The 23,669-nt window shown below is 38.1% G+C and overlaps 1 protein-coding gene across 1 annotated transcript in view; it reads right to left on the reverse strand.

Annotated features, from left to right (window-relative positions):
- Nucleotides 1–705: 705 nt before the first annotated feature.
- Nucleotides 706–23,669, reverse strand: part of OSBPL3 (oxysterol binding protein like 3) — an 87,236-nt gene continuing 64,272 nt past the window's right edge. Inside the window, exons 16-24 of the mRNA XM_041411544.1 lie at nucleotides 21,806–22,056; nucleotides 19,824–19,961; nucleotides 17,053–17,116; nucleotides 13,963–14,041; nucleotides 11,401–11,545; nucleotides 10,038–10,182; nucleotides 9,228–9,354; nucleotides 8,569–8,691; nucleotides 706–7,394 (exon numbers count right to left, since the gene is read on the reverse strand). Of these exons, the coding sequence (XP_041267478.1) occupies nucleotides 7,298–7,394; nucleotides 8,569–8,691; nucleotides 9,228–9,354; nucleotides 10,038–10,182; nucleotides 11,401–11,545; nucleotides 13,963–14,041; nucleotides 17,053–17,116; nucleotides 19,824–19,961; nucleotides 21,806–22,056 (1,169 nt within the window). The 3' untranslated portion in view covers nucleotides 706–7,297. The remainder of the gene's footprint in view (nucleotides 7,395–8,568; nucleotides 8,692–9,227; nucleotides 9,355–10,037; nucleotides 10,183–11,400; nucleotides 11,546–13,962; nucleotides 14,042–17,052; nucleotides 17,117–19,823; nucleotides 19,962–21,805; nucleotides 22,057–23,669) is intronic.

Below are 23,669 nucleotides of genomic sequence, written 5' to 3' on the forward strand. Positions count from 1 at the left end.
ATAATTCCTGGAGTCTGAAATTACAGTCAGAAACATCAGATGTTCACACACAACATCTTATTTTCCAGGAATTTATTACTGTTTCAAGAGCCTGTAAAAACTTGTATCATCGAGCCCACAGAGAGAAATTCTCAGTTAACTCAAGCCTCAGTTACATTCAACTCAGTAGAGCAATGTTGATTTACCTCAAATGAGAGTTTGCACAAAGTAATTTCAAATATTTCCCTAGGTACAGAGTACGCAAAGATACAAATTCGTAAGTATACATAAGAATTTGGATTCTGGCCAGCTTTTAACCCCATTTAAAAACAGATAATAGCCCTACAAATTCTTTTGCATAAAACAGAGAGATCTAAATTAAAAACCAATAAACCAAGCACAGAGAGCAACTTCTGCAACATGAAAGGAATATAAGGAGCATATAATTATGTATTATATATATAATACATAATTTATAGAGGCATAAAAAAACAACAACAAAAAAGCCAAGATGTGTTGGTTACTATGTAGAGCAAGCTTTGCTCAGCTGTCATTATTTTTCCTCATCTTATGAAGGTTTGAATCATTTTGCAGTAAGCAAAATGAGTTTTAAATAGAGATTATTGTAAATGAAAAGACAACTGAGCTTAAACACAAATTGGATGCAAGTTCTACACAAGCCAAGTTGATCTTGCAGTTCTGTAGAGAAGAGCCTGTTTTGTCTGGGTAGCACTGTGGGCACTTGGCATGGCATTAGCTTGAGGGGTGGTCATGAGAAATTCACTCCATATCCATTTCTCTGTAAGAGAAATTCCTGCTGCCCTGGGTGCTCATGAGTGGGGCACCAATAATGAGCATCCCTTGCAACCTTCCTCTCCCTTTTACAATTATGAAAAAAAATACTACTGCTTCTATAAACCAGAACTTTCCCAGCAACTTGAACTAAATGCTAGTTATTTCAGATACCAATTAAACAATATCAGATCTCTATGAAATAAATCAGCAATGGAGTAATTCCCCCTGACACAATGAGAAAGTTCCAAAGTTCTTAACCCAACAGAACCAAAATGGCTAGATTTCAAAAAAACAGGAGCTGATTCTGGCCCACTTTAAAGACTATTTTTCTTTCTGGCCCCTATCCTGATTTTGCCATGTTCAACAGTGGAGGATATTTTGCATGATAACAAATGTATAGATCCAGTTTTCCCAGCTCTTCCTGAAAGCTCCATGCTCCCTCCCACCAAATCTTTGTAGACACTGAGGCTGCAAAGTGCTGCAGACCTGCAGTCAGGAATTTCACATTGGTCAGGAGTTACACTCACTGTACTCCCACATTTTTCAAGATCCTAGTCTGTCCCTATTGCATCTTACACACATATGGTGGGACTGTGAGACATTGTTGAGGTCTGATTGGCAGCACTGTCCTAAATCACCATCTCTAAGGGAAAAACCACCACACTGATATCCTTCCTTTCCAGTTATTTATTTTACCCATAAATACCATGTTTCCTTGTTTTTAAAAGTTGTTTTATGGAAAACATTTATTTTGTGGTTTCTAAACTCATACTAAAGCATAATATTTATGCTGCACATCTGTATGCTAAAAACTCCTTTTAAGAATAAACTTCCAGCTGTAAATGGATTCCATCAGCTTACCCCTTTTCCTGCCCCAGTGTCTGGCACGTTAGCTGTGCAGCAGAGCTGTGCAGAGCAGTACAACTGGAACATTGCACAGCTAACAGACAGATTGTTAGAGTGATAAATAAGGGTTCTAGCAGATGGAAGCTCTTTCCTACTTGCCATTCTGCAAAGTGTAAAAAGCACAGATCACTACAGCAGTGAGATTTGTTTCAGCTGCCACTAACAACCTTTGAAGAAAGATGCTTACGACCCCTGGGAAAAAGTCAGGGTGCTCTGTGACCTTTTGCAAGTATGATTTATTAACATCCAACTAAATTGGTTACAGAGACAAAAATAATAAATCAAGTTGTGCATCAAGGTACTCCAATGTTATTACAAATTTTTGGAGTGAAGCAGAAAACAGGGATAGTCCTGACTACAGAGACTTCTCAAACATCCGAAAGTCAGCAATAATTCTAATACATAAGATACCTTTCCTCAATCTGAAATCAATAATGCCCTATGAAAACAAAAAACAAATTCAGCACTTAGCAGCATTATTTATGTAATATCTGATACATGTGGGATGGTTTTCCAAATCTGGAACTAGGAAAATACTGTTACCACAAAGTCTTTCAGATCTCAGGGATGCCAACCAACTCCAATGTGTGGAGCTGATGGACATCATCACCTCTTGTGGATCAGCATCCCAAACATTCTCATAAGCTTTAATACAGTTTTGTTTTACACATTAAAACACCAAATCCACAATTTATGTCTTAAAAAAATGAACCATTTAAAATAATTCTTTAATAGATGGCAACTACTTATGCGGAAAATTTCTCGTATTGCTTTCAAAAAGCTGCAGCAAGAACAGTATCTAAGAACTGAGCAGTACAGTAATACATTTGGTGGTAGGTTACAGCATTTACTAAGTTTTAAAAGGTAAGCCAGATAATGTGCAATTCTTATAAGCCCACAGCTGCTGGAGTAAGTTGCACCCACCAGTAGCTAGAGAATAGAAAGGATGAGTTATTGAATACTGTGAATTTTATTTATTGTAGGAATAATTCATGAATGAAAACACACTCAACCAAAAAAACCTGTCATTTTAATGTCACTCCTTTGAATAGCACCATCTTATTCTAGCCCTTGCAAGATGTATTCAGGTATGTGGACAAGTTGGATGTCATCCTTCTCTCTATGCACCATGAACCAAGTTTTGCACTCCTCTTCAGCTTGCCCCCTCTGCATCAGTTGCACACAAAAAAGAAGCCATACTGAACAAAGCAAGATATGCTGGAAGTTTCCTGCTCTGCCAAGCTGGTCGTTTGGAGACACAACACAAGGGATTTACACAAAAACAGATGCAAGGACATTTGTAATTAGGATCTGCTGAGCAGATACAGCTGCATATTTCCATAGCACACTACCCTTACCAGGTCTGACTCCAGAGCATAAGAAAGTCTTATTCACAATCAAAGAAAAGATACAGGAGGAGTTTATGGGGAAAAGAATTTAACTGCAGCCTCTAGGTATGATTTATCATTTGTTGGTATGGACACTTGGTATGTTTTCCTTTTCATCAGGTTTTTTAATAAAGAGAAAAATAGGACAGTGAATAAGGGACCACATAGAAAACCTGTAAGCAGGACTGTAAACAGCTGAGGTAAAGTGAGGGGCATGGAAAGGGGTGAGGTCTTTGTTAGGTTGGGTTTTTGGAGGGGAGTTGTTTGGTTTGAGACCAGTACTGGACCATAGTGCAACATGAAAGCTGTCCCTGGCTGGGCCCTAATTTCTGGTCCTGTGAATTGGTGTTTTTTTGTCCTATGATCTGGACTCAACACTAAGCTGCCAGGTAATACAGGTGAATGTGTTTGCAAGTATTATGTCCTTCAGAGGCCAGATTTTAAAAGAAAGCAGTAATCCTGTTTCCAGTCCTTTAAAAAAAACCCTGGTTGGTGTAAGAACAGATCTCTAGGATGTTTCCTTATCAAAATTTGGGCTGGTTTTTGTCCTTCTTCCAGGCATCTGACTTTCCAAGCTCTGCATAAAGAACCTAAGTACAGACTACTGGATCTGTACTTCAAAGAATGCCTAAAAGAAGTAGTTTAGTGCTGGCAAACTATCACATCAGACATATCTCAGAGAACAGAGATCCAGAAAGGAATGCAGTGATTAATGGTGAATTCTAGTTCTACTTGGTCTAAAGGGTACTTTACACTACCCAGAATTGCCTCCTGAACAAGCGATGCTGTTTTGTGATCACAAATTTACACAAAATCAGAAACTAACCATCAAGCCTGCAAATCTGAAAGTAGAGCTGTGGGTTTCTGTTCCTGTGTTTCCCTGGAATTTTTTTTTTTCTTTCCATGCTTAACAACTTGAAAAATGAAGCAGGGCTTCAAGACCCAAAGGCCTGAGCTGCTCCATCACCTTGATGGAAGTTTATAGTGAGGGTTTTACTTTATTAAGAGACACACAAAGAAAGGCAGAGCTGCACAAGTGCTTCTCAAACTGGCCTCCAAAATCATATTAAAGAGTGTTTATAATGTCATGAAATAAGAGAGCCATAACAGCAGGCAAGGGTCAGGAAATTTTAAGACTGGTCCATTGAGCTACACACCTTGGGGAACACAGCTGTGTGTGAAAGGAAGCAGTTAAGTTGCCTGATGCATTCTTTTTTATCATTCAGGGTAGAAATAAAGTGAGTAAAAAGACCCTCAGTGTCAGTTATTAAGAATAACAGTTGCCTTAGTTGTACTGCAGAAAGCTAATATAATTTTTGTACTCATTAACACAGCTGAAGTTTTGGGGAAGAAAATTACCAAAATTTCATATTTTACCAAGAATAACTTTATAGAATATATTAACTTTGTGAATGTTGAATATATTTACATGCAGAAATACACAGAACTAACATCAAGACAAACTTCTTCCACTTCTTAATATACAGTTAACAGAAGTTTAACAACTAAACCCAATTGTTTTATACAAAAGTAAGCAGGGAAAACTATACTGCAGTTGGAAATGTGGGGTCAGAGGATCATTCACAACTGGTTACATTGTGTGTGGAGGTGTGTATTATAGATTTACAAAAGGAGCAATTACTTGTTCAATGATTTTGCGTCATGCATTTAAGAAATGCCCTGGATTATTCTCAGGAATTTTTATGGAGACAGTGCTAAAATTCTGGAGTTTACTTTCTTGATACAGAAATCTTGATGAAGAAGTTTTTATATAAGGCACTGCTCACCCCAATCCTTCTTGTCATTCATCCCATGTATTTCGGAACGTTTGAAGTGTTAAGAGAAATCAGACTTGGCACTGCCAGTCTGATTTCTCAAAAATCATGACTCAAATATCCCATATGAGACTTGTTTTGTTAAATACCTGTGTGGGGGAATCCCCTCCACACACAGAATATACAAACCCAGCAATTAGATCAGGCAGTATCACAGTAGCTGCCAAATATGACAATGAGCAAGCTTAATGCAGCCTCCACAAATTTTGCTACTTTTCTTAAAAGCTTTTATTTCCTCTACCTTCTTTTGGTTTTAAATGAACCTTAATTTTAGTATAAATTGCAATTACCAACAGCAAGGATAATTGCAATTATCAACTCATCTCTGTGCCAGGTTTTGACAGTTACTACAAGGATAAAAGACAGGAAGGGAACAAGGCATGAAGAGAACCTCATTTTTCTTGAAAAGCCAAACAGCCCCCAAAGTTTAAGACTTCCTTTGGAATCAAAACCCAGATTTTGTCTTCATACAAGTGTGAACCTTGCCTTCTTTAAAGCTGCTGACACAGTAGTCAAGTTTTTCAAGGACATATTAATTAGATATAATTATGCTAACTTCTTTGGTAATAAATTATGGAAATGATGGCGAGGGAGAGATCCTGGGCAAAATGAAAAATTGTAAAAAAGCATTCATCTGCCTCTGAAACAATGAGGCTTCAAGGTAATAGAAAGCAAAGTTCAAATATACATGTAATCTGACACTACAGATTATGTTTAAAATTTAAAACCTTCATAGTATTTCCTTCATGTTACATATAATACATAGATCCATTTTTAATAGATTTTCTCTAGAACAATGCAGCACAATTGCAGTAAAGTGCAAGCTTTTCTAAGCTATTAGTCTGTCCTTCTAGGAGTCTATTTTATCCATACCATGTCCAGTTGTTCCAGTCATAAGCCAATTTAACATGCCAGCATTTGGGCTTGTTTTGTGTCTTTACAGTGGCAGGTAAAGAAAAGAAAAGGATGTGCTGACAGGATGCAGATCTATCACATAGAAAACTGCATTGCTGCCAGAGAGTTGCAGACACACGGAGCAGATTTGAAGAACCATGGATCAGCCTTGGGTTGCAGATATGTGGGAATGCAAATTAGTCTGTTCATGACTATGGCATTGTGATTTGATGGAAAAAAACCAACAATACTGCCCATCTCTATAATCTTCATTCAAAAGTGAGGCTTCTTCTGCATTTGCTTCCTGTTGAATTTCTGACCTATGGTTTAGTAGCTTCACAAATTGAACCATACATATAAAATTACAGGAAAGGGATGCAACTGATTTAGTGCAAGATGTTTAAATATTTATCTGAACTTAACAAACAAACAGAGGAAGATCAAAGACTCCATACACTTCTCCATAAGGCAGATGGTAATTTTTTAAATATAAGATTTTAAATACATTATTTCTTAAGAGGTAGAAAATATCAAAATACTAGGAAAAAATTTCTAGCTTAAAATAATCAAGTTTGCTTACTTTTTAAAAAGTCTTACTGTTGCAATTTTTAAGTGAATAAAAACAAATGAAGCTATGGAAGCACAGGATTTCGTGCTCTGTATAAGATTTCACTTACTGGAAAAAGAGAGAGCTTCTTCATCTAGTCAGTGCTCAAGGAGTATATACAAATGATCTCTTCTTGCCCTGTTGGCGGCTATAAATTTGAAGCGAAAATTTTTCCCAGTGGAAAATTTTGGCGATTCCTGACTTTCTAGCACTACATTTAACCAGGTACAGTTTATGTAAAAGGCAGTAGAACCACCGACGTAAGCTCAGAACTACCTTTTCCATAACGCTAAGAAGAGAGTTAATAGAATCAAAAGCTTACTTAAATCTTTCCTGCAGACAGCAAAAGATCATAGTCAGATTCCAGCACCAGCTGATAACCTGTTTTAGCAATTTATACCAGCCCAGAGACAGCTGAACTCCTCGTTGCACTGTGGAAGCCCACCTACAGTTTGAGTTACTAAGGCTTGCACTCTTCCTCAGCACAGCTAGGAGATGCTGATGGTACTGTCTCCAATGCAAATCAGTAAGGCATAATTTAACTCAGAACTGACATTATTACACATAGAAAAAGTAGTGTAAAAGCTCCTCTCTTTTCCATCTGTTAACATTCAGTACTATTTATTAAATATTTTATAAAAGGAAGTTAGGATATTTATACATTCAAACAATCACCGCAACAGTTGAGTAAAGGAAACAAATGAATTATCAGATTCTAAATTAAGCATGATTCTGGAGATATGCACATTTGCACATATGCTCACACCACACATTCTGTATGTGTGTGTGTATATATATGTGTTTATGTATAGATATATAGTTACATTTTATATATATGTCTTTTAAATCAGATCCAAGAATACAGCACAGAATATCTTCACTTAGCTCCTCTTTCACCAGAGGACAGGATTGTCCAGTTTGGAAAAACCAGGTTCTTTTCTAAGGTCCATGTAGGTTCCATTGCTCACCCAGGAGTCATCACTGGATTTCCTATCAAAGATTAAACAAAGGTAAGCTGATATTTCCCATCCATATGCTGTGTAATGCAGTGCAGCACCATGCACAGATACCAAATGCAGCCCAGGAACCAGGAGCAGTGCAGCTCATTGCAGCTTGGAGAGCTGAATGGGTGTGTCTGCACTGGGCCATGGAGAGGCACCTCAATCTCATGTTCACCAGACAACTTCACTATTGAAGAGCCAAATGCATTAACTCCTATCTGCTCTAATACTTTTGCTATATAATAATTAAATTCTATATTCCACCATTTAAATCTACAGGATAAATCTCAACTTTCAAATCCTCATTGTAAGGATTCAAATCCTCATTCTTATTCACAATTCTCATTGTGAATTTGCAATCACAAAGTATGAGACTTTGCCTCTATCCTCCTTCCCTTTAGTAGGTGTGATTGGCAGGTGATGGGTTAGCTCACCAGCTTGTCAGAGATGTAGTAGTTTAAGCCATTCCCTTTTGCACCTATTTAAAACATTCCAGGGTTCCTCAGAAGTACAGTATAGATAAATCCAGAAAAAATAGGATCCCAGATCTGCTAATAGGCCATTACAACATTCATCTTGGCTCCAACTCTTTCACTGCAGGAGGACAGAGAAGCTGGAGGGCAAAAGACCTCGCCAGCATTCCTTTTTGTCTTTCAATGCCTGAAGTGTCCTGTTTAACTGATTTACAACAGGAGGAAGAAATAAAGTGCCCTCAGAACGATGATTCTCTCTCCATAAAATAGGGGAAACATGTTCAAAAATAGCCCTGTAAGCGAAAGGCTCCAACTTTGCACACTTCCACACCAGCCAATCCCACTGAATTCAGCAGAACTTCAGCAGAGGTAATTGACCTAAATCCAGCTACTTCAGCTTGCTTCAAAGAATCAAAGGTGCTACATTCACTCAGGCAAATTCAAATGTAGACCAAATATCAATTACCATCAAGGCAAAAAAAAAATAAAATTCAGGGATGCACTAATAAAAAACTAATACGTAACTGTGACTTTTAACCAAGTTGGGAGTATTCTTCATCACCAAAGTACAAACCCAAAGTATATAGGGGAACCCTGGAAAAAGCTGGAGCCTGTCACATGGCAATTTAGAATCAGATCCATAATAAGAATTTCAATAAATGATAGTATATGCTAATTATTATCTAGTACCTGAAAAATCTAGGCTGATGATCTAGATTGTTTTCTTCTAGCACCTTCCGTCGTTCTCGCTGTAGCTGCTCGATCCTCTGCTTTTGCATTTCAGCTCCTTCAATATTCCCTTCTTCTAGAAACCTGCAGCAGCAGTGATATGAGACAATTGGTCTTCTGCCCCCAGAAGAATCTAATCTTTCCAGCAGGTATTTCACAGTGTTTGAAAGGTAAACAGCTACCTCTGCAGACAACTGCACTATGAAAAAGCACTTAAGGAAAACTGACTCTTGTAACAAGCTCAGAGTCACAGTTACATTAGATTCTTCTACTTGTAAATTTGCAAAAGTAAAAATTTCACTGCAGAAAGAAGTTTCAAGTGTCTCAGTGTTTGGCTATTCAAATACTGTATGTATTTGAAGCACCTGAAGCACTGAAGTTTTAACATCCTTGGAAAGGCAGTTATCTAGAAGCACCCAAGAGGCAATTTTAGGACACACTTCCATAACAACTAGACCATCTCTCAATAAGTGATTACAATGTCTGTTTCAGATGCACATTAATGTAAAAATAGAAACACACTGCAGTTATCCACAGAAAATAGTCTGAGTTCAGGGTAAATTGAGTGTACAGAAGATTAAGAACTATTTAAGGAAAATATTTCAGTTAAAGCTTCTTACCTTTGGTCTGGTCTAAAACGTGTATCAGTGGATGGGAGTAATGACCTAGTTTGTGGGTCCAGTTCATTTAACTCCAGTGCAAATTGTGTAAATCCATACCACTGTTCAAAATCTTTAGGCATTGGATCTACAGAAGAAATTAGTACATTCAGAATTTCAATTAAAATGCTATTATATTGAGAAAGAAAATTTCAAACTCCCTCCAGTCATTTGTTTATGCCTGATCCACAGTGTCAATTCTGGGGGAACACGAGGTTTTTAATAATGTGACAAAAGAGAACATCCCCTTTGATAATTGCACTGCAACAAAACAGATTTCTGTTCCCTCAGCTGAATCTCAGCACAACTGTGATGAAGGCCATGCTATTATGATAATGTTTTTTCAAAACACAGTAGACAAAACCCCACAAGCCTGGGAGAAATTCAGCTATCACTGTCATTACATTACAAAGAATTGAGCTTTGTGGGCTATCCTCGAGTATTCAATACTTGAAATAAACAACATTTCTCTGCACAAGCAGTAAGAGTTTATTCCTTGTTTTTTTTCCTCTTCCTGCTAGAGTCCTCAATACTCACTTCATACCCAAATATAAAAATGAGGGAGAATGGAGAAAATTCAGGAAGCCACGGGATTAAGTTCTCATATTATTTAAATTATATATTCTTCTGATCTAGCTTTTAAATGCTTGACAAAAATCTAATATTCTACAAAAAAATGACAGGAAGTTGGGGGCCTAGTAAAGATATGAAAACAGTAAGCTTATACTGAAGAAGATCTGTTTGTGTACATGAGTCATTCTGATCACTAACTTGCTCTCCATATGCAGTTTGAAGATGAAGATGTCCCACAGTATAAACTTTCATGCCACTTCCCAAAGAGTCGATGCACAACTTTCCCAGATTTATCCACGACACTGCCTTCAATCTCATGTGCATTTGGATTCCAGTACTTTGCCTAGAATTAAAAGGAACAAGAGGAAAGAAGGTGCATAAGAGCTCAAGTGCAGGGTGCAGGCCATTTTGCCATGCCAGTAGCACCAGGCTGTAGAGCAATGAGAACTGTTCATTTAGGTGTGCATCACAACACCAAATGCAAACAACTGCTGTTAGTACCATTAAAATACAAACCTATTAGTATGCCAGCTTCTTAAAGTACTAACACTGAGAATTGTATTTATTTGTTTGACTTTTTAGGGGCAGCTGACCCTGAATTTTGCCCAAGGACAGTTGACTCTGAGTCCTGACTTGGTTATCTTCCAGATTTGCAGAAGAGGAAGAGAAAGAACTCATATGTTAATCTCCACTTTAAACACTTTACAATATCAAAGGCATGAGATTTGCAGGCTCTCAGTCTTCAAATATTTGAACTTTAAACATCCCGTGCAGCTCTGAAAATACATTAAAATACTTTCAAGTAAGTGTTTGGAAAAAAAAATAAATCATCCTAATGCTTATTAGAAAGCACAAAGTGTTCAGGGAAACAAATAAAAATCCCCAAACTTGCTGGGGAGCATGCCATGCTGCATAGGTACACTGAAGTACTGTATTCTTTCTATCTGTATGGTCTGTTCTATGTCAAGCAGAGCCTTTCTCCATCACTCAGATACAGAAAATGCAGGTCAAGGTAAGTCTCTTAGGATGATTTATAAAAGTATTTCTCAGGTTAAAAATTTCAGCATTGCTTTACATTTTCATTGATTTTCATTTACTACGAAGTCATCTATTGCCAAAAACTGAATTTAATTTCAGTTATAAGGACAATTCCTGAAGAAGCCATACATATTGTACTTGTACTGAAGCAAAAGCTTTGAGTAACACCCCAACCTCTTACTTAAACTCTTCTGAGTACCTGCAAAGGGCTAGAAAAGAGCATCAGGAGAAACAGCCTATATAAGCACTGGTCCTCAGCAGCCACCGTGTGCCTATGTCTCTCATCACGCCCAGAGTAGGTTTTCCATGATGTTCCTTTCCCCATAATTCCTCCATTTCCAGCAGAATCACTCAAGAAAGCTGTTGCCTCTCCTTTTTTGTCTAGTGAGTGGCAGTTCCTTCAAAGTTGGAGTTTTCAAGGAATCACAGGTAATTACAGCTTGTAAGCAGAAGTACTGAGCTTCAGCAGGGAGCATCCTCCCACTGCTGTGCCTGTTAGAAAAGGCAACATTGCTGTGGTTACCTTTATGAAAGTCAGTTTGCAGTGGCACGTGTCATCATTAAGATTTTTTATGATAATCTCTCCATAGTGTTCAATCCATCTTTGCCCACTTAAAATATTATGGATGCAGGATGTCACCTTGTTCCATGCAAAATGGTCTTTAAAACTGTAAGGAAAAATACATACAAGAAAATTGTCAAGCAATGTTCAAGTGAGCTCAATCTTGAGCATTTGCAGACAACTTGATTAGAAAAACCAAATAAACCTTTTTTTTTTAAACTAGAATGCTTCATCTTCTTGTTCCAAACCTTCTCAAAAACAAACCCTATGACAACAATCCCACCTCCCAGAAAATCCTTTTCACTTCTGCTATATACTTTGCTCTTGAATTCAGTTGTCTCTCAATTTACTTGTCCTTTTAACCAGTTTTAAGTTTCCAGAAGTAATCACTCTGGTACCTTCTACAGTCTGAGATGCCCATTCCAAGCTTGTATGTAACACAGTGACAATGGAAAACACAAGAACATTGGCCACCAGAGTGATCCAAACATGTACTGAGAGGAATAAGCTTGGCTCAAACTCTCAAGGCTGAGCCTAATACGTGAGCTTTAGGCAAGAGCACAAGTTCTCACCAGGCAGTTCAAGATGCTATTGCACACTGGGAAACAGCAGACATGGAGAGATAAACAAATACCAATAGGGAATACAACCTTTTACCTTTTATGAAAGAAGCAGATGTTCTTACAAAACAGCTTTATAAAGCATCAAGGAAAGGAGAGTCTCATGAAGAGGAAAGTCTCATGAAAGGAAAGTCTCATGAAGACATAAATTTATTCTGGGTATGGATGGCAAACTCACTAGAGGTAAGGTGAAATATAAACTTACAAAGCACCAGTTTCCCCACAGCAAGTGCCTCACACACATCCTGTGAAGTTACTGGAATCTTTCCCTACCTCCCCCTAATCACTTGCTTTCACTTGCTGCTTTCTAAGGGCACACACAAGGACAGTTTGTACAGACTTGCAGATATGCAGCCAATTCATCCCACAGTAAATTGTTTTTCTGCCCTTACCTATGCATGTCACGTTACCATAAATGCTAAAAAAATCTATTTGTTTCAAAATGAACCTTAATAATAATGCTTAATTTTTCCCTATAGCCTTGGCACCCTTTTTGTACCCAATTCTGTATCAAATACACGGGGATACAAACCAACACATGGAGATCACATATGAATCAGATTGCTTCCCAGTTCATCAGCCCATCATAGGCCCTAACATATTAATTAACATATTAATTAACATTTTGGCTCTGAGCACTAATTCACATCCTTTCATTTCAAAGCTTAGGGCAGGTGCTATGAACATAACATGGTTTAATACGTTACCTTTTGGATACTATCTTACTAGACTACAATTTTATCCACTTGGAAAAAAAAAAAGGCATGCTTGACTTGAGTGCTAGGTTCTTGAATTCTTTGGGTTTTTTTTTTTTTTGTTTTGTTTTTTTGGGGGTTTTTTGGGTTTTTTTGTTTGGTTTTTTTTTTTTTTGGTTGGTTGGTTGGGTTTGGTGGGTTTTTTTTTGTTTTCTTGAATTATTTGGGTTTTTTTTTTTTTGTTTTTTTTTGGGGGGGGGTTTTTTTGGGTTTTTTTGGGTTTTTTTTGTTTGGGTTTTTTTGTTTGTTTTTTTTTTTTTTTTTTTTTTTGGGGGTTTTTTGGGTTTTTTTGTTTGGTTTTTTTTTGTTTTGTTTTGTTTTGTTTTCATATGGCAAGATGGCAGACTAATTAATTTGGTACTCTCTCACTGGAAAACAGATTTAATTGGAACAATACTCAACCTTTAGACCTCTGGTTCTGCAAACATGATGGATATATGCCAAATTTTAAGGGATTTTAATTGCTCATCAATAATGGGCACTCTGACAAGCCAGCATTGAAATGCTGCAGATTTTTATTTAAAAAAACAAAAGGAAACAAACTAACTATACTCAACACTTCACTACAGTGGCTGCTTCCTTGGATAATGAATACCAGATATGTAACTGGTTCTACTTATCACTTACAGTCATTATTTCTGCAGTGATGATGGTTGTTGGCCTTGCCTACAGGCCAGAGCACCCCATGGTGTCAGGTCCCTACAAATATTGTTAAAAACACAGGAACACCACCACCTCTTCCCCCAAACTCATACTCAAGCAAAAGAATTCATAGCTTCCTTTGCTCTACAGTTTTTCCCTGTGAGTTTAAAATGCATTAAGGTTGAAATTCAACTGAAGTATGAAAATACCTTTCCATACTTTCAAAAAGAAAAATACTTTTCTTTTTTCAAGGTACACAGAAGTAAAGGGTTTTTTTTTTTTCATTGTTTGTCATAACTACTGAAAGAGTCAGTGCTTCTGATTTATGCTTCTGGTTTTGGTTTGGTGGGGTCTTTCTTCCTCCCCTTTTCTCTTTAAATGAATTCAAAGCCACCAGTCCTTCCAAAGGGCAGAGCAGAGCTCGCTGTGCTCTGAATGAACGTGGCTTCAGTGTGTGCAAGCATCTGTGCCTGTGCATGAAAGCAGTGCCCAACAGCAGCACTTACGCTGGAAGGGTTACGTGTGTTGTGCCAACTGGAACAATCTCCATGGACTTCCCCCAGAATTTGTTTTTCCATCTGACATCTGGAACAAGAAGTAAAAAAAGACAGGTTTAGTCACAGGTAGGTGAATCAGGCTGTGCCTGGGCTCTACTTTATTTTCAAGAAATTCAAAATAAAGTGCAACAGAAGCGTCCAAAGAATCTTGTGGGACCTTCAAATACATGTTGGTGGGTTTGGTGTTGCTGCTGTTTGCTTTGTTTGATTTTCATCATAATATTGGTTATTTAAATGGCAAAGTAAGAGATGTTTAACAGTCCTCTCAACAACTTTTTCAAAATAAAGAAATTTGAATAAGCTATAGGCAGCATATACTTGTCTGCAGTTCAGTTGCTAGTGAATGAATGCAGACATTTTCAAACACAGAAGCAGAATTTCAAATACAAAAATACAACAAGAGCATCCAGAGTCAAGAGGCTAAAGAAGGTTTCAAAGGGCACAAAATGGCAGAGGGTTTTAGTCCAACTCCCTCTGTAAGTTTAACTGGCCTTTTGAAATCTTGTTTGCATTACAGAAAGACTTGTCCAAGTCTCATGCCTTTTCTTCAAAAATATAGAAAAGATAAGAAAACTCAATGCAAGTTCAGCCAAATTGATTGAGCAAAAGCACCTGGAAGAGAAAGAAACAGAGAAGAGCATGGCAAAATGCATGTACAGTTAAACTGGGCTGGATAATCAGGCAGTAACTTTCATAGTAACTTCAGAGCTCAAGGGAATAGAACCCTTCCTATTTTAGACTCTAGGAACTCCATTCCCTGCCCAGCCTGAAAAAGAGGGGAAACTTCAACTCTAGTCTCAAAAAGTTGCTAGCTCTAACAGAAGGAAAACAAAAAACCATTTCCTGTGCAATTCTGGGGGGGGGGGGAAATCTTACACTGGTTGTGAGATGGATGCTCAAACCACAACTAAGAAATTACTCAGGTATCTCCTGAGCATGCGTGTGCAAGTGAGGAGCGAGCCACACTGAGCTGCCTACCATTGCAAGAACTAGAACAGGACATAGGGCAGAATTCTGCACACAAAGAAGTTACTTTTCTTGTCATGTGAGAAAAGGACCTTTTGGGTTTTTTGGTTTTGGAGACTGGTGCTGGGTCAGCATCTTCAGTGACAGCGATTCTCTTGTGAGTCCTACACTGCGCAAGTGCTCCAAAGCTACTTCCAGTGTGATGTTGTTGAGGCAAATTCTGTCCTGGCTTTCTCTCTTCTGCACAGGGATGGAAGAGAAAGGGCAAAGGTGCACTCTACCAAGTTTAACAGTTAAAATGCATCACCAGATTGTGCCAAATTCTATACTCATAAATGGCAAAGCTGTTCCACAGAGATCAGCATGTGGGAAACATTTTGAGAGCCGGGGTGCAACTTGATCACGCAATAATTTTAGGACAGAAGAGAAAAAGCAAAGTGTTATTTCAAAGCTATGCTCACACTAATTAATGCACAGATGCTGGAATAGCTGAAACTTCCTTCATTTTCACTGCTCATGTGTTGACACTCCTCTGCAAAAGCAGAGCCAGCTTCATAAGTCGTGGAAAGCTATTTCCAAACTATTGGTCCCTGTCAGAGCCCAGTCTTCAGTTCACAAGATGTGATCGGGAGATTTCTTGGTGATGGAACGCATGAGCTAAGGTCAGTGCCTGGTGGGATGACAGCACTACCCTGGCAATGCTGCTGTCTCCTTTTGGGCCGAGAAGGTGACACAGTAAGTGGAAAGGTCTTTGTACACAGAAAGAACTCAGCTCACTGACAAGCTACCTTTATGATTAAATTGGTGTTAATCTTTCAACATAAGTTAATATAGCCTCATTACAAGAGGTCACAGCATTTAAAAATTGCCTTTACAATGGAAAAAAAATCACTGTCTAGCTCTCCCATAAGTTCAGCCAGCCATCTTTAAAAACAAAGCAAACAAAAATCCCCAAGCCCTGCTGCACCCTGATTGAATGTCCTGTGCCCTTCAAGACCAAATCTCAGACTCTCACATTAATCAGATTCTCAGCTCTCATTAGAAGAACTTCATTCTCTAAATGGAAGTGTTAAAATATTGATAGCAATTGTCAAAATCTATTAAATCAGTCTCATCTATTTTTATTAAGACAGGCTGCTATCTGATCTTATTTATACAGTGTTCAAGTTACTGAATACATTTTTTGTCATCTTAGCTTTTGGGCTATGAACAAAAGGATTCTTGTGTCCCTGTATTTGTTTACACAGCAAAGAATTACACAGAATAATAAAGCCCAGACTAATGGCTTTCAATATCTGTTCAGTATGGCTCCATCTGTAATAACTATAATCAAGTCAGCAGAGCCAATCAGGAAAAAAAATATTACAATATGGCCACATTGTGATTTGACAAACCCCTGGGTGAAGGATTTTAAGTGAGTTAAAAGGCTTGGTTATGTTCTGTGTACACTCCAAAATTATCTAATCACACAGGTACTGTTACTGGCTGACACCTTCACTAGCAGTACACAGCAAACCAAGCTCCAACACACATCTTTTGAAAAAAAACAGTAGTCAAATAGCACAAAATCTTACATACTGTAATAATGCCAGCAGAGAAAGAGAAGGTAAATGTATTTACCCTTGCTGTTAAGCTCATTTTTGAAAATTACTTGCAGAACAGGTTTACAAGATTTGCCAAGGTTCAGGATTTAACTTGTAGTGTTTTCATGCTGTCTTCGAGCTTGTTTGTTTTATAAAGAGCTTGACATGCAATTCTTTACTAAAGAACAACATCCCCTCCCCAAACAAACCTGATTTTAAAGAACAGCAGATATTCGTACATGAAAATAATAATAAATTAATGTTACATGAAAAAAATCTAAACAAAGCAAAAAATCTCTTGAGAATTCTTATAATAGCAGAAGATCCAAGTAAGAAGCATGCAAGTAAGTATAGGCTCATTTCATAAAACCATTCTAATAAAATTTAAGCAAGGAATTTCAACTTTTCCTAATTTATGGATATTTTGTGTTAGACATACAATGAAAACATTATGAACACTGTAAAAGTAAATGATAGACTGAAGAGTTACCTTGCCAAAAAGCAAAATTCACAGATTCAGCATGGCATGCAGAAATAGGTGGGTGGTGACTGACCTAAGAGCAAGACATGAAAAGAGAGGGGGACAAAAGATTAACATATGAACACTTGAACAGTCATTTTGGTTTGGCTTCTTTTGTTTTTTCTCCTTCATTCCCATATGCATTTACAATTTGAACAATAGTTTTCACTTTGCAGTTGTGTCCTGAAGGGGGAGGCAGTGAGATTAATAAAGGTTCTCAGACCTAAGAAACCTTGAAAGAAATGGGAAACATTTATTTTAAAAGGCCCGATATTTTGTTCGAGTGAAAATCTAGATATATACTTTGTACATCGTCTCTAAGGTGATAATTAAATTTACCCTTAAGACCTCTTAACATTAACAAAAGATTAACAATAACCACACTTTGAGTGCACAGACAACAAATATTAAAAAAACCAAAAACACAACAAAGGGCCAAAAGCTTCTGTACAGTGAATAACCACAAAACCCTGAGTATGAAGGAGGAGATAGTGATCAGCATCTCCAAGTGGGCCAGGGGTGAAGAAATCAAGCCAGGAAATTCCATCCAGCAGTCCCTACTACTGCAGCAGTGACACCCAGGTGTTTCTAGGTGAAACTCTAACCACAGGCACTGCATTTCATCAGCTTTGGCAGGACGTGCAGAAATTAGGGCAACCACCAAACTAACAAAGCAAGGACTGTGAGCAAATAAACAATTCAGACTATTAAAATGCAACAGCAAATAAAAAAAAGCACAAAGTGAAAGCAGCCCCTCCTCCTCAACCTGAATTCTCCCTTCTGGGTGAACACAGCTAACAACTGACCAGGACCAGCTCTTAAGATGTGTCATGCCTGCTGTTCCTTGGGCAGCTTTATTTTCAAGTCAAATTGCTATTTTTCCACTATGAAAAATCAACTCAAAAAAGTTAATCGACTTTTACTTTTTTTGGGTTTTTTATTACTCATTTCACAAATCTCTTACTAAGCATTTTTCCCCACAGGCATCCAGTTACTTATTGAACATCCTCTACTTGGTTAAAAAAAAAAAAAAAAAAGGTACTAATTACTTTCAGCTATGGCCTAATTCAGCAAGAGCAACACACTCTCTCTCTCTTTCTTACATACTGTACCCAGATTAACCCCAGATGTCACTATAATACATGGGTTAAATTTAGCTCTCACTTAAACTGTTATAATTCCAGAGTAAGGTCATGGTGCTAACAGGAGTTATTCTAAACTTCCTCTAGTGATAAAATGGAATCTTTGTTACTTTTGTATATTTTGTCAGCCTATCCCATGAATTACATTCTGCCTGCATTAACAAGGCATCTGGAGTAAGCATCAAAATGCTTCTGTTCCTGATATTTAATGCTTGCAAGCTGCATTAAATTTCTTTCTTCCCATACTGCCCTCTCTTCCTAATATTTCTCCACCCCATATTCTTACAGTAACTTTACCTCTCTAAACTCACCTCATTTATTTCTCGTATTAGAGCAACAGTTGTTCATAGCACAAGCCTGCTCATGTAGTAAAATTCCTCTTTATAAAAACTAGCCTTTGTACTGGTTTGCCCAATATTCAAGTGACAATATCTTCCTTTAATTCAGTGTAACATTAAACTGAGCACTAACTTTTACTCACCACTTTGTTACTCAAATTTGATGCTGTGCCGGTACTTGCAGTGCTCTACACACATAATTTTAGTACTCAAGTAGCACAGTGATGAACCAAGTACATGAACTTTAAATTTGATTCTTGCTTTGACTGCATTACTTTCTGTTGGCTTTTTTTTCCCCTCCTAATTTTTACTCTTGCCTGTGACATTTCCTGAGACTAAGGGTAGATCACATAACATTCCTTTTTGTCAATTCTAAAACATAATGTGCAAAATGTTGTACCATCACAGGCGCTCAAAAGCACTTTTCATTCCCTAAAGGAGGCCTCTTAGAAGTCTTTCTCTGATCAAATTTCTAGGTTGCACACCTTTGCCCACTTGCACTTTTTGTATTTTTTTTGTTATCTCTAGACAGAATAGGACAGCTTTCAGTCATTCTTACTTTGCTGCCAGGCACCAGGTATTTGAGTTTTATCTCTTTTTAACATACACTTCAAGTTTAGCAATTTTGGTAGCTTGGCTGGTTTATATTTAGTATTTTTGACCCATACTTAATAATCATTCTCCTACTGGGGCATTATCTTCATAAACACTCAGACCATGATGTGCTGTATACATCCTTCACCTGCTCAGCTGTGGCAGCAAATTCGAAAGGCTCAGCCTGCTAAGGATTTCAACAGGAAGCAGAAAGAGTCATGGTGCCATTGGAAATACTTCTGGTTGATTGAGGGATACATTTGTTATAAAAGAAGACATTAAACAGCTGAAGATATGGTATTTTTAAAGATCACACACAAAAGAAAATGACAAGAATGTAAACTTTTGTTGCAGTTGTGATCAGATTTCAGCATGGGGAATTGCATTCTACTTAACCAAGTTATGTTGTTACTGGAGCAGGCAGCCTGCCAGCCTTTGCTCCTCCAGTGTCAGCTGCTGGTTGTGATGTTCCACGCCAGACTTAGCAGACTTTCCTCAAAAAACAATTCCCTTTGTTTATAATTCAGCTAAGTCCCTTGGGTTTTGCTGGGCTCAGGTAATGTAGAGTAATCTTGTATTTTGCCAGTAATTCTTGAGAATTCCAGCCACACATTTAGACTTCAGCAGTGTATCGAGTAGCAATTCTAAGGGCTGCAGCACACAATACCTGTTCTGCAAAGAACTGGAAACCCTTATCTTCACGGATGCATTCGTAGGTTTCTCCAAGCACAGGATTAAATGGCTTACTGCCAGCTCGGTAGTAACTGGATGCATAGGCAGAGACTGCAAAGGCAGCTATGTACACCTGGGAAGTACATATTTGAGACTTAGATTAATTCATTGACAACAGACACAAAACAAATAAAAGCAAGCTTTATCCTGATTCTACATTTTTCCCTTCATTTGCAGGCTACAAACATGCACGCCTCCTGTGAGCTAAAACCCAAGTTCAGACATTAGAGGATTATTCAATTTTCAGTCATTCAATAGGTCAGGGACAGAATTGTTAGGGTCAGATACTGCAAATTTCATCAATTGAAAACAGCATTTCTGAAAAGTGTTTGAAGCAGTTTAGCATTCTGCAACACAGCTCAGAGAAGTAACCTTAAAAGTAACTGTTAAATTTCATATAATAACTGGTTTTTATAGTTACATCTGTGACTCCATAAATGTACCAACTATCCTTTTCATAAACATAGCACAGGAAGTATTGGATGATTTTTCGCCAACTTTGCTGTTTCTAAGCTATTTGATTTAAATTGTTTTTTATCTGCTGGGTGCTATTACCTAATCATGAAACTGTTGATCATGACTGACACACAGTTCCAAATTTTTCACTTCCAAATTTTTGCTGTCAACTCAAACATAACATGAGAAATTAGAATTCAGGGTTGTTTGATTCAAGTCTTTTTTGTAACACATTTTTTTCCTCTTTTCATTCCCTTTTCCTCATCTTGTGAAAGTGTAGATACTCTCTTTTCACAGTTTCAGAAAACAAACCCACTGAGGATAGGCTCTTTTATGAGCTATTGCAATTACTATGCAATAGCTAGCATTAAATTTCACTTCAGGAATTTCTCAAAGGCAAAGAGTACACCAGTCTGAGGTAATTTCCAGATGCTTGGGTGTGGGGAGGAGGGATAAGGCTTCTTTTCCCTCCCTTTGGAAGAACTACTGCTCATTTCCTTTTCCTTTTAGCATATGTTCTCAAGAGAATAAAAAAGCTATGGACTGAAACCCCCTGTGAATGACCACAGCCTGGGAATATGCCCTAAATTGTAACCCTTGAAAGTGTCAGAATGAGGAAAGAGACTTTTCAAGCAGTATTTTTGACACGACTACCTACTCTCATTAATAACCTCATTTTGAGATAAGATACATTGAGTTGAAAAGGCTTAATTCAGTTTAGGAGAAAATCTGTATCTCCCATTTAAGAGAATTTAGGGAGGATTATTCTAATCCTTTATATATGGGCTTGCATATTAAGTAGCTCTTGTACACCTGGAAGCAGAACAACCAATGCATTTCTCTCTTGTTCTTTTGCCAAAAGCAGAATTCAGGGCTCTGCACTGGAAGAGGATGACATCATTATTGTACCCAACATGCAGCATACAGCCTGGTTTTGAGATCCTGAACATTTTGGATAAACACAAAAACTTCAGAAAACCAATTAATAAAAAACATGGAGCTCATTTAGTTAATACAAAGATATCAGAGTCATGTAGGGCTGGAAGATCCAGCATCTCTATGAAGAAATGTGTAACCACATCAGACACCCTTGAAAAAGATGTATTGCAGCTTTCATCTTTGAGAGGGAACTAAATTCAATCCCCTCCTCCCTTTTTGCTGTAAATTTTTAATATTAGAGAGCAAGAGCTGCAAAACAGAACTAAGCTCCTTTTTTGTTTAAACTTGCAGTACAGCAAGGTACTCAAGGAGAGAGAGACTTTCTGAAAAAGCAACAGAAATGGAACAGAAGAGTCAAAAATAGTGGCTATGTGAGTATGTACAGACATTTGGAGAGTTTGCCTCTCAGCTGAGAGAAACAAAACAATGGCCTAGAACATCTTCACTTCTTCAGCACTGCTTTTCTGCTTACTCTATTCTAATTCTGCTTTATGTTCCTGAGTGTTTGGATCAGGTATTTACCATGCGCTCGAAGGGGTTTGGCGTGTGCGCCGCCTTATCCAGGAGCTCGCTGTACTCCAGCTCCTCGCAGAGGCGCTGCAGGGTGTTCAGCGGCTCGTTTAGCTCAACAGGCATGGCCACTTTGGAGAGATCCTTTCCTATGTTATTCCTCAGGATATTCCACAGGCTGATGTTACTTGTGTTAGGACATGGAGCTGGCAAACACGTTCTCCGTTTAGAATTGCATCCGATTCCGCTTTCAGAAATACAATCTGAAAAGGAAGGAAGTGGCAGAACAAATACATTCACATTTTCTTAGTTTCATCCCCCTTTGCAAACACACATTAAAATGCAACCATCTTTCCTTCTGTCAAAACTTCCTTCCACCCACGAATCATTTAAGTATTTCACTTGTGGTTTGAAGATAGCCTGTTATAAAAATGACAAAATTAAGAATCACATTTTATGTACATTAACGGAAGTAAAATGCCAAGTACAAGAGATGCATAAAAATGACCTTCTTTTCCCTCAAAGTCTATAAGAAAAGGCTCAGACTTTCCACTGAATTGGAAAGAGTAAATATTATAACTATTTTATTTGTAACAGAGATGGATTCCTATCTGTTTAGGGGACATAAAACCTCCTTCCTTGACAGAGCTTCAATTAAGCTGACACTTCTCAGAAGGCAAGATGTAACTTACAGATGCAAGGATAATAACTACTCCTACTGATCTTTTCCTACTTCTTTGCATACTCCTACCAGGGAAATTTACTGTACCATGAATTTACGTTCAGGCTTTTCCACATTGCTCCCCATAGCATTTAAACTTAGCAATGATACTTTGAGATATACCCATATATTGATGGAGAAGTGATGTGTTTTGAGGATGCAAAAGCTGAAGCAACTGTAGAGCTATGGGTTTGAAAAGAAAAAAAGGGACTCAAGTCAAGAGTCCTTGACATGAATATCTGAAGTCTGTGTTCCGGTATCAAAGCAATCACAACAGGATAAATAGCTCTAAGTGTGCCATGACAGGATTTGTAGCAAAATCCAAACAGAGCTACAAGTTTCCACAACAGGCACTAGTCTGAAGTGATTATATTGCTTAGCTGTACATCACCTTTGTTTCAGAGAGGAATGTGTTTGCCACTACAAGAACATATTTTATCTTTCCACATCCTCAGGAGCACCTAGGAAGCTCCTGCCGTAGGATCAGTTACTGTTTGGAGACACTCAGGCATAGCCTCAGTCTGTCAAGCCCTGTCCTTTTCTGGCTTGGCTCACACAGCTCTGTCTCAAAGGAATTAAACCCACACTAGGCTGCACATCTCTTTCTGTGCTACACATGCCTGAAGAATCCCTGCCCTTAGGTGCACTCAACCAGCACCTCCTCTTCTCTGCCACTGCCACAAGCACGGTACCAGCAGTGACAGGTGACCACAAGGACAAACTTCTCCATGCCTGCCACGCCTCCCAGCCCATGCCTCACGTGGAACATTTAAAGGGTAATCAGTAGCCTCAGAGTTCTGCGGAAGGAGTTTCCATCTTTCCTGCCACTGGCAAACTCAAAGTCCTAATAGCTCACATGACTGGGTTACTCTAACAAGGTCAGGTGAACTATTTGCAGCCCCTTGCCTATATCTTTCTTTTTGCATAAAAATGGCATGGGCTCTATGGGTCCAAAAACCTACCTGAAACAATTATGCTGTTGAGAGTTAAGGAGCTGACTTCTATATTTCCCTATGGGAAGAATTTATTTAATGTCAGAAGAGGACAAAAAGAAGGATGTTCCCTTAGATACCTCAGGAATGAGGTAAATGCTAAAAACATATCCTTGTTTAAAAGGGCTTCCAGAAATGGGATTTGGCTATGTCTTTTGACAGT

This window comes from Onychostruthus taczanowskii, unplaced genomic scaffold, assembly GCF_017590055.1.
Source record: "Onychostruthus taczanowskii isolate IOZ18803 unplaced genomic scaffold, ASM1759005v1 scaffold36, whole genome shotgun sequence".
NCBI classification, from domain to species: domain Eukaryota; kingdom Metazoa; phylum Chordata; class Aves; order Passeriformes; family Passeridae; genus Onychostruthus; species Onychostruthus taczanowskii.